General features: G+C 35.7%; 1 protein-coding gene across 3 annotated transcripts in view; it reads right to left on the reverse strand.

Annotated features, from left to right (window-relative positions):
* TENM1 (teneurin transmembrane protein 1) overlaps positions 1-14,318 on the reverse strand; it is a 756,077-nt gene that overhangs the window by 253,747 nt on the left and 488,012 nt on the right. For all 3 annotated transcript variants that reach the window (XM_006916168.3, XM_006916167.3, XM_006916166.3), the window contains exons 12-14: positions 12,362-12,547; positions 10,735-10,758; positions 8,350-8,496 (exon numbers count right to left, since the gene is read on the reverse strand). In XM_006916168.3, coding sequence (XP_006916230.1) covers positions 8,350-8,496; positions 10,735-10,758; positions 12,362-12,547 — 357 coding nt within the window. The remainder of the gene's footprint in view (positions 1-8,349; positions 8,497-10,734; positions 10,759-12,361; positions 12,548-14,318) is intronic.

Raw genomic sequence — 14,318 nt, forward strand, 5'->3', positions numbered from 1 at the left:
CTGGAGAAGAATGTATAAGCAGCTGGTTTGGGATGAGAGGCTCTATAAATGTCAATTATGTTCAGTTGGTCTAATATGTCTTTTAAGGATGTTATTTCCTTATTGATTTTCTGCTTGGATGATCTGTCCAGATCCAACAGTGGGGTATTTAGGTCCCTTACTACGATAGTATTTTGGTCTGTTTCTCTCTTTAGTTCTGTTAGTAATTGTTTTACATATTTTTGGGCTCCCTGATTGGTAACATAGATATTAATGAGTGTTATGTGTTCTTGGTGCATGATTCCCTTTATCATTATGAATTGTTCCTCAGTATGTTTCTTTACCTTTTTTACTTTGAAGTCTATTTCGTCTGATATTAATACCACTACTCTTTTCTCTGAATGCCATTTGCTTAAAATATCACTTTTCACTCTTTCACTTTTAGTCTACATTTGTCTTTGGAATTGAGATATGTCTCCCAGAGGCAGCACATGATTTTTTTGTTTTGTTTTGTTTTGTTTTGTTTTGTTTTGTTTTTTGATCCAATCTGCAACTCTATGCCTTTTTATTGGTGAATTTGGTCCATTTACACTTAGGGTTATTATTGAAATACGAGGTTTTCCTATAGCCATTTTATCTTTTGCTTTCCAGTAGCTCAGTGTTTCCATTGCTTCTTTGTCCTTGTGGTTCTGTTTTTTTTTTTTTAATTTTGTTTGTGTTTTGTGGATTTTCCCTCTAATCCTTCTTCCTTCATGTTATATACTTCAGTTCTGAATCTTTATGAATATGTAGGTGATAGTTATGTACATATGTTCGTCCATTTTCTCCTGCATGTGTCTTTTTTCCATTCTCTTTTGTGAATTTGGATCTTTAAATTCTCCCCTTTTCTGCCATTGTAATCTCAATTTGTCCTTAGCTACACTCAATGTTCATTACTATCTTGCAATAACAAGTCTTTTCTTATCAAGTTTATAATGCCCTGTTCTTAATAAGGGTTGCACTCCTCTGCATCTATCTGTCTTCTAGTCAGCCTACTCATAGTTATGTATTTTTTTGTCATTTTGTTTCAATCAGGCTGACCCCTCTCAGTATTTCCTTTAATGCAGGCCTTGTAGTGGAGAATTCTCTCAATTTGTGTATGTCTGCAAAGGTCTTAATTTCTCCTTCATATCTAAAGGAGAGCTTAGCTGGATACATTATTCTAGGCTGGTAGTTCCTTTCACGTAATAGTTTAAATATTTGATTCCATTCCTTTCTGGCTTGTAAAGTTTGCACTGAGAAGTCTGAGGATAATCTAATGGGTTTTCCTTTATAAGTTACCGTTTTCTTCTCCCTGCCTGCCCTGAGAATTCTATCTTTGTCATTGATTTTTGATAACTTTAATACAATGTCTCCTGGAGAAAGCCTTTTGGGGTTGAGATATTTGGGTGTTCTGTTGACTTCCTGAATTCCAAGATCCAGTTCATTCCATAGATTTGGGAAATTCTCATCAACTATTTGTCTGAAAATGCTTTCTAATCCTTGTTCCTTTTCCTCATCTTTGAGATTGCCCATTATTCTTATATTTCCTTTCCTGATGATACCAGCTACTTCTTGCATTTCTCTTTTATTATTTTTCATTCTTCGGTTTCTATCTTCTTCCGATTTATTTCTAGATTTCTGTCTTCAAAGTCATGGATCCTTTCCTCCATTTGGTCGACTCTGTTTTACAAGGTTGCTATTTCATTCTTCTTCTCTTCAGTGTGTTCTTCCTCTCCAGAAGTTCTATACGGTTCTTTTTAAGGGTTTCAGTTCCTTGCTAAAAATAACTCATTCTGCTGATCTAGTTGTGTTTTCAATTCCTGGTAGCTCTTATTCGCAGATCCCTTGCTCAGACGTTCCTGTATGCACATTTGGTGTTTTTTGTTGAGTTTTAGGTGTTTAGCTTATTGTTGTTTCAAGGGGAGATATCTGGGGATATCGCTCACTCCGCCGTGTTTCTCTTGGCTACTTACATAATGCTGCAATGAACACATGGATCCTCATGTTCCCTCAAATTAGTGTTTTGGGTTTCTTCAGATAAATATCCATTAATGGGATAACGGGGTCCTTCTTTGTCTCTTGATAGTCTTTGTTTTAAATTCTATGTTTTTCTGGTATAAGTATTGGTACCCCAGTTTTTTCGTTCCTTTCCATTTTCTTGAAACATCTTTTTTTTTCATCCCTTTACTTTCAGTCCGTGAGTGTCTTTCAGTCTCAGGTGGGTCTCTTGTAGGCAGCATATGTAAAGGTCTTATTTTCTTATCCATTCATCCACCCCATCTTTTGATTGGAAGAATTGAATCTATTTAGATTTAAAGTATTGTTGATAGTTATTACCATTTTATTATTCATATTTTTTTAATCTTTTTTCCTTTTTTCCTTTTTTCTTCTTAAAGAAGTCCTATTAACATTTCCTGTAATACTGGCTTGTTGGTGATGAACTCCTTTAGCTTTTTTTTTCTTATTTGGGAATCCCTTTATCTGTCCTTCAATTCTAAATGATAGCTTTGCTGGGTAGAGTCATCTCGTTTGTAGGTACTCATTTTTCATCACTTAGCATATTTCATGCAAATCCCTTCTGGCCTTCAAATTTTCTGTTGAGAAATCAGTTTATAGTCTTATGGGTGCTCCTTTGTAGATAACTAACTGCTTTTCTCTTGCTGCTGTTAAGATTATCTCTTTGCCTTTAATCTTTGGCGTTTTAATTATGATGTGTCTTGGTCTTGGCCTCTTTGGGGTTATGTTGTTTGGGACTTTGCACTTCCCAGGCTTGTATGTCTGTTTCCTTCACCAAGTTAAGGAAGTTTTCAGTCACTATTTGTTGAAACAGGTTTTTAATTCCTTGCTCTCTTCCTTCTTCTGATATTGCAATGATGCAAATATTGGTATACTTTATGCTGTCCCAGAGGCCCCTTAAACTATCTTCAGTTTTAGATTATTTTTTCTTGTTGCTGTTCTGATTTGGTGTGTTCTGCTACCTTATCTTCTAAATTGCTGATTTGATCCTCTGCTTCATCTAATCAACTGCTGATTCCTTCTAATATAGTTTTCATTTTAGTTATTGTGTTCTTCATTTTTGACTGTTTCTTTGTTATGATTTTTATCTCTGTTTTTATGTTTTCTATCTCTCTGTTAATATTTCACTGAATTCATCTACTATTCTGCTTAGTTCATTGAACATCCTGATAACCAGTGTTTTGAACTCTGCATCTGATAGATCGTCTCCATGTTGTTTAGTTCCTTTTCTGGAACTTTGTTCTGTTCTTTCATTTGGGAAATGTTTTTTTGTCTCCCCAATTTGGCTGCCTCCCTCTGTTTGTTTCCATGTATTAGGTAGGGATGCTATGTCTCCTGGTCTTAGTATAGTGGCCTTATAAAGTAGGTATGCTGAGGGGCCTAATGGTACAAACTTCACTGGTCAAAAGTGCTCCAGGTTGTCTCTTATATGGGTTGTGTGTGCCCTCTTGTTGTAGTTGAGCTTGGTGGGCTGCTTTTGGCTCATCAATGTGAGGAATTGACTCTCAGGCTGATTGGCTGTGATCAGTGGAGGAGTTGTTGTGCAAGGGCTGATCCTACAGAGCAGGATTAACTTTAGCAGGGCTCTGGTGCCTGCCCTGTCTTCCCTTTATGAGTGTTATCTTTAGATGTGATCCTGGGTGGTACTCTAGCTTAGACTGTAGTTGGCCACCAGCCGTGCAGTACGGAGCCTCCTGGGAGGGGACCTCCCACAGGCCAAGTTCAGCTGCAGTCTGTGCCCTGCTTGAAGCCATTGGCATGAGCCACTAAGCAATCTGCAGATGACCACCACTCATTCTGGGCTTGGAATTGCCTGGAGAGGCCAAGCCACAAACTGAGGCCAGCTGCCACTAGTGCTTGGTGCTGCTCAGAAAGAGGTACAGATCACACTGAGGGCAGATGCTACTTGTTTAGGTTTTGTTAGCTTTTGATAAATTTCAGGAAAGTCCACTGCATGAGCCAAAACAGGCTGTTTGTATGGAAAATACACTGGAAGCAGCTTTGATGGGCCCATACATTGGGTTAGGTGGGGTGTCAGTGAGTCACCAGGGCCCGGTGACCAGTGTTAGATACCTTGATAGAGACTCAGATATGGCACCTGCCTGGGTCTGCAAACTGGGCGGGGAAAAGCTCAACAAAGGAACAATGCTCTCTCCCAGCACTTCTGCCTTGGAGAAAGCTGCCCCTCCAGCCCTCGGCCTGAAGCCAGAAAATTCAGCTCCTTCCCATATGTTTCTGGTGCCTTTTGAACTCCCGCTCCAGCACTGGAGCTCAGAGGGAGTGAGTCCATCACCAAGTTAAGTCCCCGCATGGGCCCCTTAGGAGGAAAGTCTGCCGCTCCCTCCGCCTTTTGTCTCACTCTACCTCAATCTCCACTGGTTTTCACAGCAGAGGTTGTGGGGTCTTTTCTTCCTGGCACTGGAACCGTGGGCTGGGGAGCCCGATGTGTGGCCAGGACCCCTCACTCTCCCGGGAATCCCTCTTCAGCTGAGAAATCTTTCCCAATTCTCAACCACCACATGTGGGTATGGGACCAGCCTGTTTTGTGTCTCGATCTCCTCCTACCAGTCTGGAAGTAGCCTATCATGTCTGTCACCAGTTGTATGCCTTCTGTTCAACTAGACTTCAGATGACGCCCAGTGATGACTATTCTGTAGTTTAGTTGCAATTTTGATGTGGCTGTGAGAGGAGGCAAGCACGGAATTTACCTACTCCATAATTTTGACTGGAAGCCTCCCCACTGATTTTTGATGCTGGTTTATTATATGCTAAATTTTATGTGGTGTGTTCCAGAGCTTTTATTCAGTTATATTGATCTGTCCTTTCTTATATCACTACCACTTTGTTTTAATTATCATAGCTTTAAAATATTCTTTAACATCTGATAGTTCTAGATTGCTCTTACTAGTCTTTATTTTAGCTATTTTGATTCTGTTAATATAATGTCTAATCTTTTCTTCTTATGTCAATTTATATGTGCATGTAATGTGTAATAATCATATTTTCCTGAATGCGAAATCAAGATACATGATTAACACATGAAAATGTAGTCACCATAATGTTAAGTCACCTCCTCCAAGCACAGGGGCATGCACATGGTAGGTGCTTGTAGACTAAAGGAATAAATGAGGTCAAGGCATTTGATAGGTTTGTGATTATTAAAGTAATTAGTTCTTACATATACGATATATAGATACCTTTACTTTTCTTGCATGTGAAGAAAAAAATCCAAAGGTTATTTGTTCTCTGTTCTATTTTTACTGTTCAAGGCACTCTTCGGTAGCTCCTAGACCAGCTGTGTTACCCACATATTCTATGCAGCCCAATTAGTTAAAGAGTTGCAATGCATTGAATCACAGTATAAGTAAAGTCAAAGCTGCAGGAAGTAGGAACAATAAAAATGAGTACTCAAAGCTTATTAGAATGCAGAAAACCTAGCCACTCTTTAAGTATCAGCTATAATATGGAGTAATCAGGGAGCAGCCACTTGAAGCAACTGCTTGAAAGTAATATTTTTAATTGGGAAGATTTCTTAAGATTTACATTTTTAAAATTAGGACCACTTTTCCCCAAAAGAATCAAATGGCACTTCCCGATTTAATTAAAATGTACACACACATACACCCATGCACAAACAAGTATGCAAATATTAATAATTAGTCATATTCAATTAAATGAATCCAGCCATTCTGGTTAGCTGGAAAGCTGAGGTCACCAAATGAAGGACATTTAACATATTTTTAGGGATAATATTTAAACAGTATAAAAATAGAATTATTGTCCAAAACATTAGTCATGGGGCTTTCAGAGGTTATTTAATCCATCTTTCCATCTCAAGGCAGATTTGAATCTACAATTACAATCAATATCATCTTAATCCTACTAAAGGGAAAACATAGTATATGGAACTCTCAAAGAGATTTCTCTCATACTTCCTAAAGAAATATAAAAAAATACACTGAACCCATATCAGGGTCTTTAATTTTTGATTCCCACAAAGATACACAGTTTTAAAGAAATCTTCAGAAGTTAATACACATTGAGCAAAATCTTCTATATCTTTTGTATCCATGTATACCACAAATACTGAGAATTGATAATTCATTAATCCATTAATATTTAATTCATCCATTCGTTAAACATTTCTGGCTGCCTTAAGGTGACCCTGAGTCCATAAAAAATGCTTGATAATTAATATTCAATCATTTTTATCGGGCTGTACTTTATTAGGGCAAGAATCTTATTTTGGCTCAACCCTAACTGAATCAGAAGTTATAATTGCATAGGTTGTAAATATATTTTCTGAACATAAACTTTTAATCAATACATCAACTGAGAAATCTTTATTAGTACCATAAATCCTTTTTGCAATGAGGCAGACAACCTAGATTTACACCCTGGCTCCATCGTTTCTTTGTTATATATTCTTGAGCAACTTATTTAATTTCTGTGCCTCAGTTTCCTAATTTGTAAAGTGGTGCTAATAGTAGTTCTATCTCATGGGAATTAAATGAGATAATTCACATAAAGTACAGAGTAAACTCCAAATACAAGTGAGTTAATATTTTTAGTGATTATACTGGCATACAACTCTGGACTCTGGGTCATGCTTAACATGCAACAAGAAAACTATATAGACAGAATATAATTAAGTGCTTAATTGTATGGTGCATATGATAAGCACCATAGGAGATTGGGGTAGTGGATGTCAGAGTTTTCATGGGAGATATAGCTTGAGTTTGGACTTAAATGATGGACAGAGAATGAGGGTGTAGAGGAGAAGGCTCATCAAGTAAAGGAGCACATAATGAAAAGGAAGTAAAGGAAAGTGAATATGAGTCTTGGAGGGCCATAAAAGTCAAATAAATAGTTGATGAGTGTAATATTTAATTGAAAATTTTACTCTGGCTTCCCAAGCAAAAATTTCATTTTAGATAGGCAGTAAACAGTCTCTTTAGAAAATGGTCTGCTATCCTAAGTTTATTGTATGTATATGTTTGTGGGTAGGTTGGGGTAGTGGTATAGTTTATCGTGAATTATCGTATTTAATACTTATGATAATGCTATTAGACAGTCAATATTATTATCAGCCCCATTTTGGAGATAAGAAAATTTAAGCACAGAGATATCAAGAAACTCTTTCCAAATCACACAGCCAGTAAGTATACAGCAGAGCTAGTATTTCAGCCCAGAAAGTCTAACTTCAGTGTCTTGTGCTCTTAATCATTAAGTTGTTTTTACTTAAAATTCATTAAGGCCTTATAACTTTTTAAGGTGAACTGCTAGCCAGGAGGATTAAGGAGAAAACTCTTACATTCAATTTAGTGCTTTAACTAGGATTGCTACCTTAATAATTTAAGCCCCATGTTTGGATTCATATGACAAGTTATATAACTGTCCAAGCAGTATAGAAACCTGAGGAGTCAAATTTAATAATATACCTTATTTTAAGCTAATATACAAAACTCAGAAAGAAAACTTTCTGTTAATTTTATGTTTCCTTGAGTAGAAAGTAATTGGAACGTGAAGATTTGTCATTTTCAGGCTCATTCAGAAGTGATTTGTGCTGTTTTGAGGCCCAATTGTACAATGTATTAAATGGTTTTGTTTGCTTGGCTAAAAGAGAAGTGATAAAAAATAAAATAAAATAAAATAAAATAAAATAGAAGTGGTTACCTTGAGGCCTTAGAGCCACATATGGCTTTTCAAACATTGTGTGCAGGACTTGAATTAAATATAAAAAAATTCTGCTCTGAATTGTCTTGATGCCTGTGTCCTTTGAAAGATATACATAGTACTACTAAAAGGTAGCGACACAAGAAGGAGCTCTAAGTAGCTAATAACAAAGAAAATCATTTCACATTGTATATAGTGAAAGCTACACTAGCATCTGACAATTTGGACATGGGTATGCTGATTTAATTTGGTATAGTAAATATCATAGGTATGGGAGGCAGCATGGTGGTGGTAGCTAAGAAAAGAGACTCTGAAGTCATAAAGCCCTGAATTGGAATCTTAGTTATATTACTTTCTAGCTGTGTGACCTTGGAAAAGTAATTTACCAATCCCACTCCAAACATTGATTTTCCCATCTATAAATAGGGAAAAACAGTATCTATACCTCATAGTGTTGTTGTGAGAATTAAGTGAGATATAATCATGTAAAGAGTTTGGAATATTGCCTGATAATAGCAAATTTCCTATAAATTGAGTTTTAAAAATAGTATTGTTTATACTAAGGATTCCTAATTTTCACTCTTAGCCAGATTGGTCATCACTGTGCTAGAGGTTGGGCTATTCCTTCCTCATAAGAACATTTTATAAATGACTCACCTCCATCATTGTCCAAGTTATCTCCACACAGCATTTCCATGACAACATTGCAGCCTGTCCCACTCCAACCCACCTGACACACACAGTGCCATCCATTTTGATCCAGGGTACATCGCCCATTTCCAAAGCAGAGGCCTGGGCAACCATCTGAAAGGACAGCAGAGAGTAACAATCTTGGAGACATCAGAATGGAAGTGGCCAACAACATATGTCTCTCTATAGAGAAGCAACTAATCATCTGAACTCCATTCAGATGAGGTGTTGAATAAATGGAAAAGGAGCTTGCTTGCTTATCAAAACTTTCCAGGGAACTTGTTATTCCTTACTCTGCTGTGCTTTTCCTTAGAGAGAGCATTAAGCATTATTAATGCTAACCCCAATTACCAATCTCTGGTTCAGATAGGATAAAAACTATGCTGGGGACAAGAAATGTTTTTCGTTTCTTTTTGAAAAACTTATTTCCTCATGTCGATCAAAACCGTATGGATAATATTATATCTAGTTATGGTCGATAAATTGGGAAAAGACAGCAGTTTCTGTGAAGAGAAACTTCCCTCAACAACTAGTCTGTGTGGATTTTTCCCTTGAGATGCATGGCTTTAGGAGTTAGGTATGTTTGCGTACAGTTCAGATGATACCATTAAGTGTTTGCCCTTATGGCACCAAAGAAATCACTGCAGTTGCTTTACATCTCTTCAGCTTTTCTCTTCAAGATTATTATTAATCTTAGGGCTAAGTTTTAAATTTTTTACTACTCTGGTATCTCTCTCTGAAGCTAGTATAATATTATGTCTATAGTAAGTGCTCAACAAATGTTTATGGAATTAATGCATGCCAAATTTAGACTTTCAGAATTCTAGGGAATAACTGGGTAAGTTGTCAAGAGGAAATTTTAATGCTTAAATGACTTCTGTCCATTGATAAACCACAAACACTGACGATGGGCTTTATTTAGACTTAATTTCTCAGGGATGCCCTACTTTTTCTACTAGTAGTTCAGAGTTAGGCTATCCCAAAGGGCAACTGTGCATGTGTCAAATGTTTGGTGGGCAGTTGAACAGAGACAATAATAATGGCATAGAGCTTCTGCAAATTTTCCAAGTAGCAATACAGGACCATATCTGGATTTTACTAGAGATAGTCCAAATAATATTTTTCTCATTTTCTTTGTAAGAAAATTCTTTAAGTATAAAGAGTAAACGAATGTTTTTTTTTAATTTGTAGATGTAATGCAGTGTTCCTTCTAAATGGTTTTCCAAGCAACTATTAACAGGCCAGAGGAAGAAAAAACTAAAATAAAGTGACAGATGGCTGTTGGAAAATATGAAAAGATTATAGACATTCTTGTTCCTTGGCATCCGTGGAGAATTGGTTCCAGGACCCCCTGCAGATACCAAAATCCGTAGGTGCTCAACTCTCTTATACAAAATGCTATAGTATTTGCATATAACCTATGCAGATCCTTCCATATACTTTATATCATCTTTAGATTACTTATAATACCCAATACAATGTAAATGCTATATAAATAGTTATACTGCATTGTTAAGGAATCAACTTTCTGAAAATTTTCTAATATTTTCTAATAGTTTCATTGTTGCACAATGAGGAATACATACATACATACATATATATATGTGTATGTATATATATATCTATATGTGTATATATATATATACATACACATATATATATGTATGTATGTATGTATTCCTCAAGAAGTGGTACAAGATGAATATACATAGGTTTAAAAAAGGAATTTATGTAGTTCCATTTATCTAGTTCCATTCTCATGGACATACAAAGAATAAAAGAATTTAGAGATAATTTGGAACGTATTCAACCTCCTGAGGCTGAGGTAATGAAAGGCACCAGGATATTCAACAACAACAACAACAAAAAAACCCTTACTGTCTCTATCAAAGGCAGATCCTTGTGGGAAGGGGAGTACTTAGTGGGAGATAATTCTTCTGACCTTGTAAGGATACTGTACATGGATTTGGAGCTATATTGTTTTGTTAAAAAAAAAGTTAGGCTGTCTACCTAAACCTAGGTAATTTAATGATTACCTGTCTGTTACACACACACACACACACACACACACACACACACACACACACACACACCTCAAAGACAAGGAAAACTAGTTCTTAAAACTGCTTGTCAATCCATTACATGTTACCACAAAAATGATTTTTGGATGTTGTAAAAACAAATTAATTTTTAGTCTGACTATCATAGCACGAACTTGACAATATTACACTTAAGATTGCCAGAAGTAAAAGGAGATTTAAAAAAACCCCAAACACTGACTCTTTCTTTCCCACATGCATACTTTCTGTTTAAAATATTTTTATGTTATAAAACTAGTAAGAAAAATCTTACCTCGTACAGCATCTAGGTAGTGAGCTAAAAAGGTTGGGGGGAGGGGGAAGACTGATTAAATAAATGAATTTAAGATCAAAGCTATACAACATATACTAAAGGTTTACCATCTGTTGCCTGGAAGAACAGCAAACTGTGAATTGCTGAATGTCTGGCAGCTCAAAAGTTGGTACACTGGCCTGTGTAGTTTGTGAATAATAGTTTCTGTGGGAAAGATATTAATGGCTTCCCTGCAAGAAACTCTATTAGGCTTCCTAAAAATGTGTCATATTTCATTAAAATTATAAGAACTGCATTTTTACGTTTCAGTAATAACTTGTGAAAGAGCACTAGCTTGAACTTCTTATTAATAATAATATCTTTAGAAGGGTGTTCTGGAGTAACCACCTCTGCTAATCATCACAATATTTAAATCCTCTTATGTGAAGGCAATAAACTTACTGTAGTGCAGGAATGTAGTTACTTAGGCTGCATCTGAATCTTATCCCTCAACGCCTTTTTAATGAATCTTAAATATTTTCCACAGTCAGAAAATAAGACTTACTGTATCTTTAGCAGAGTAACAATGCAATTTATTAAAATTTTATGTATTATATACATATATATATATTTGTGTTATGTATTATACATCATTTTGGCGGTTTCTAACCATTATAACAAAATATCTTCACCTAAAAATGGAAGCTGTAGTATAGTCTAGTTGGGGAAAAACCCACAAACAACAAATTGGGAATCCAGAGGCTCATGCATGTCTTTGCTCTGAATGAATTTTCTGTGTGCCATGGAATGCTACTGTAATACTCTGTGACTCACTTTCTTTAGCTTAACAGTGTGGATTGTACCTGTCCCTCTGAATATACAGAAAACCTTTGTGGCAGATATGTGTATGTGCCAAGGGCTTTGATTTTTTCAGAAAAATAAAGTATTTTAAAACTGAAATGTTCATTATTATTAGTGTTTTTATAGTGTAAAGACCATGTGAAAGATTAATTATTATATAGGCTTTCTCATACCCAGACTGTTTTTCTAAGCAGCATCCTAATAATTAGTGAAATTGGTGACAAGGAATGAGAAGGGGTGGATTCCTTGGTACAAACTCTCTACGCAACCCAATAAACAATTCAACACAGCTGTTCTATTGATGGTAGGTCTGGAGCGTCTTCCTCATATACATTGAAAACAGCCCTTAATGCTATCAAATGGCCCCTGTTAAAGTTGTCCTATTTAATTAAATCTCCTCTAAGTGCTTTCAATTGAAACAACTTATGCTTTCAAAATGAAAAGTGGGCAGTGAATGTTACCTTCACAACAAGTTTTATTTTATTAACTAATGACAGTTTATTCCGATGTGTCATCTTTCCTTCTGAGTAACTCAAAGTACTTGAAAGCAGAAAATAAAAGGAATAGTGAAGAAACCAGAAAGGAAATGACACAAAAAATAAGTAAGATATTGTCAACAAAAGAGGAAATGTCTCAGTTAATGAAACTTTCAAACTTATGGTTAACCCTCTGCCTTCTTCTCTCCTCTAATCTCAAATTCTATGAAAAGCCTGTGATTGACTCAATAGACAGCATTTACTTTTTCAATTAATCCAATTTACTTTGTTCAAAGTATGGTGGTACTTACCAATTGTGCAGTGGTCGCCCTCCCATCCAGGGCTACACTCACATTTTCCATCTTTGCATTGGCCATGCTCGGCACAGTGAGAATGACAGGAGCGTTCTTCACATGTTGGTCCTACCCATCCTTCTTCACATTGGCAAATTCCTCTTGAGCAGACTCCATGGCTACCACACTCCATGGTACAGAGCTCTGTAAGGAATTCAAAGAAGATATATTTACACATTTTATTAAAACCGGAGTCTACTATGTCTCAAAATTATTAGAATTACCAAAATGTCATGAAAGTCCTCTAGCATTTGAGTGAACATATAAGGAACTCTATAAAAAAGATAGTTAAGTCTCTAAGTCAAATTGATTTTGAGAAGTCCATAAGATGATAATGGCAGTCAAGGCTCAGAAATAAAGTCAATGCCAAATAAATGTCAAGTGAGTTTCACTAAAAATTCATTAAGATCATAAATAATGTTACAAGGATTTTATGACACTACAAGAAATCACTGGGTGTGGGGACACACACACACAGTAAAATAATACCCTAACTTCATTCAAGAAGAGAGGTTCTACAATTGGAAAAATAACTTTCTGATAGAATTCTTCATATACAAAAGGTAAAGCTGCCAATGTTGCTAATCAACTGGTTTCCTTGATCATACTAACAATAGTTGCATTTATTTTAAGCATTGAAAATGACTCCTAGTTGGTTAAAATACAGTCTTCTTATCTCAAAATGTCACTCCATATTTAGTCTATATCATTAAGGTGTATACTGGCTCTGCTGAGGTTCTTTCCTCTGTCTTTTTGACATTTTGTTGAGAACTATTGATTATTAATGAAATTATTAAGTAGAGAAGCCAAAATAAAATTTTGGCAAGTCTTTTTCTTGATCACATACCCTCACTGGAGGAAGAGAAGGGGGATAAAAACCTATAGAAGGAATGCAATAGAAAGAATGCAATAGGTTTTGGATACAATTGGCCATACATACTTGAGGAAAAAAGAGGGTGTTTTAGAAGCCAAGTTGTCTATCTTCTATAGTCTTAAATTCTGAAACTGGTTTTATAAAGTAAGAAGTATTGACATGTGATATCAATATTACCATATATTACATGTAACAATGCTCTTTATATGCAACAGAGGTTTCTACTCTATGGATTTTATTACTATCTAGATCAGTTTGTTCACCAATTCATTCAAGAGTATTCTTTGAGAGTCAAGGTATGATAGAAAGAAGAGTGGATCTGAAATAGATTCCTCTATGTAAAAGTTGTATTAGGCTAATTATTAACATGCTCTCTTAATAACATTTACATCTCATAAGGCCATTGGACAGGCCTGAGATATATTTTGAAGGTAGAACTAACAGAATTTCTTTCTCAATATTGGATATGGGGAATGAAGGAAAAGGAAATATAAAAGTTTCGGCTTAAATAAGTGGGTGGATAATGCTGTCATTAATGAAATGAGAAAGGATGAAGGTAGGATAAAGGTGGAATATCAAACAGATTAACTTTGAGATAATGTATAGATAGCCAGATGAAGATGTCAATTAAATAGTAGGATATATAAATTTGACAGGCTAAGGTTGGAGATATGAAATTAGCAATCATTAGCATATAGGTGATATTTAAAAGCATGGAACTGGAAGATATCTTAAAGAACAAAGAATAGAAAAGTCTCAGGAATGAGCTCTAAGGTACCCCATGATTTAAAGATAATGTAGAGAAAGAAGAACCATCAAAGGAGATTTGGAAAAAGAAGACAGTAAGTGATAGGGAATCCAGGACATTGTGGTATAACTAAAGTTAGAAAGGGATACAGTTTCAAGAAGAAAGGAGTAGTTACCTGTATAATATTGCTGATAGGTCCGGTGAGACATGAGCGGAGAAGTATCCATTGGATTTATCAATATGGAAATTGTGGATGACTTTAAGAAAAGCTGTATTGATAAAGTGGTAGTTGT

This window comes from Pteropus alecto, unplaced genomic scaffold (genome assembly GCF_000325575.1).
Source record: "Pteropus alecto unplaced genomic scaffold, ASM32557v1 scaffold116, whole genome shotgun sequence".
Taxonomy (NCBI): domain Eukaryota; kingdom Metazoa; phylum Chordata; class Mammalia; order Chiroptera; family Pteropodidae; genus Pteropus; species Pteropus alecto.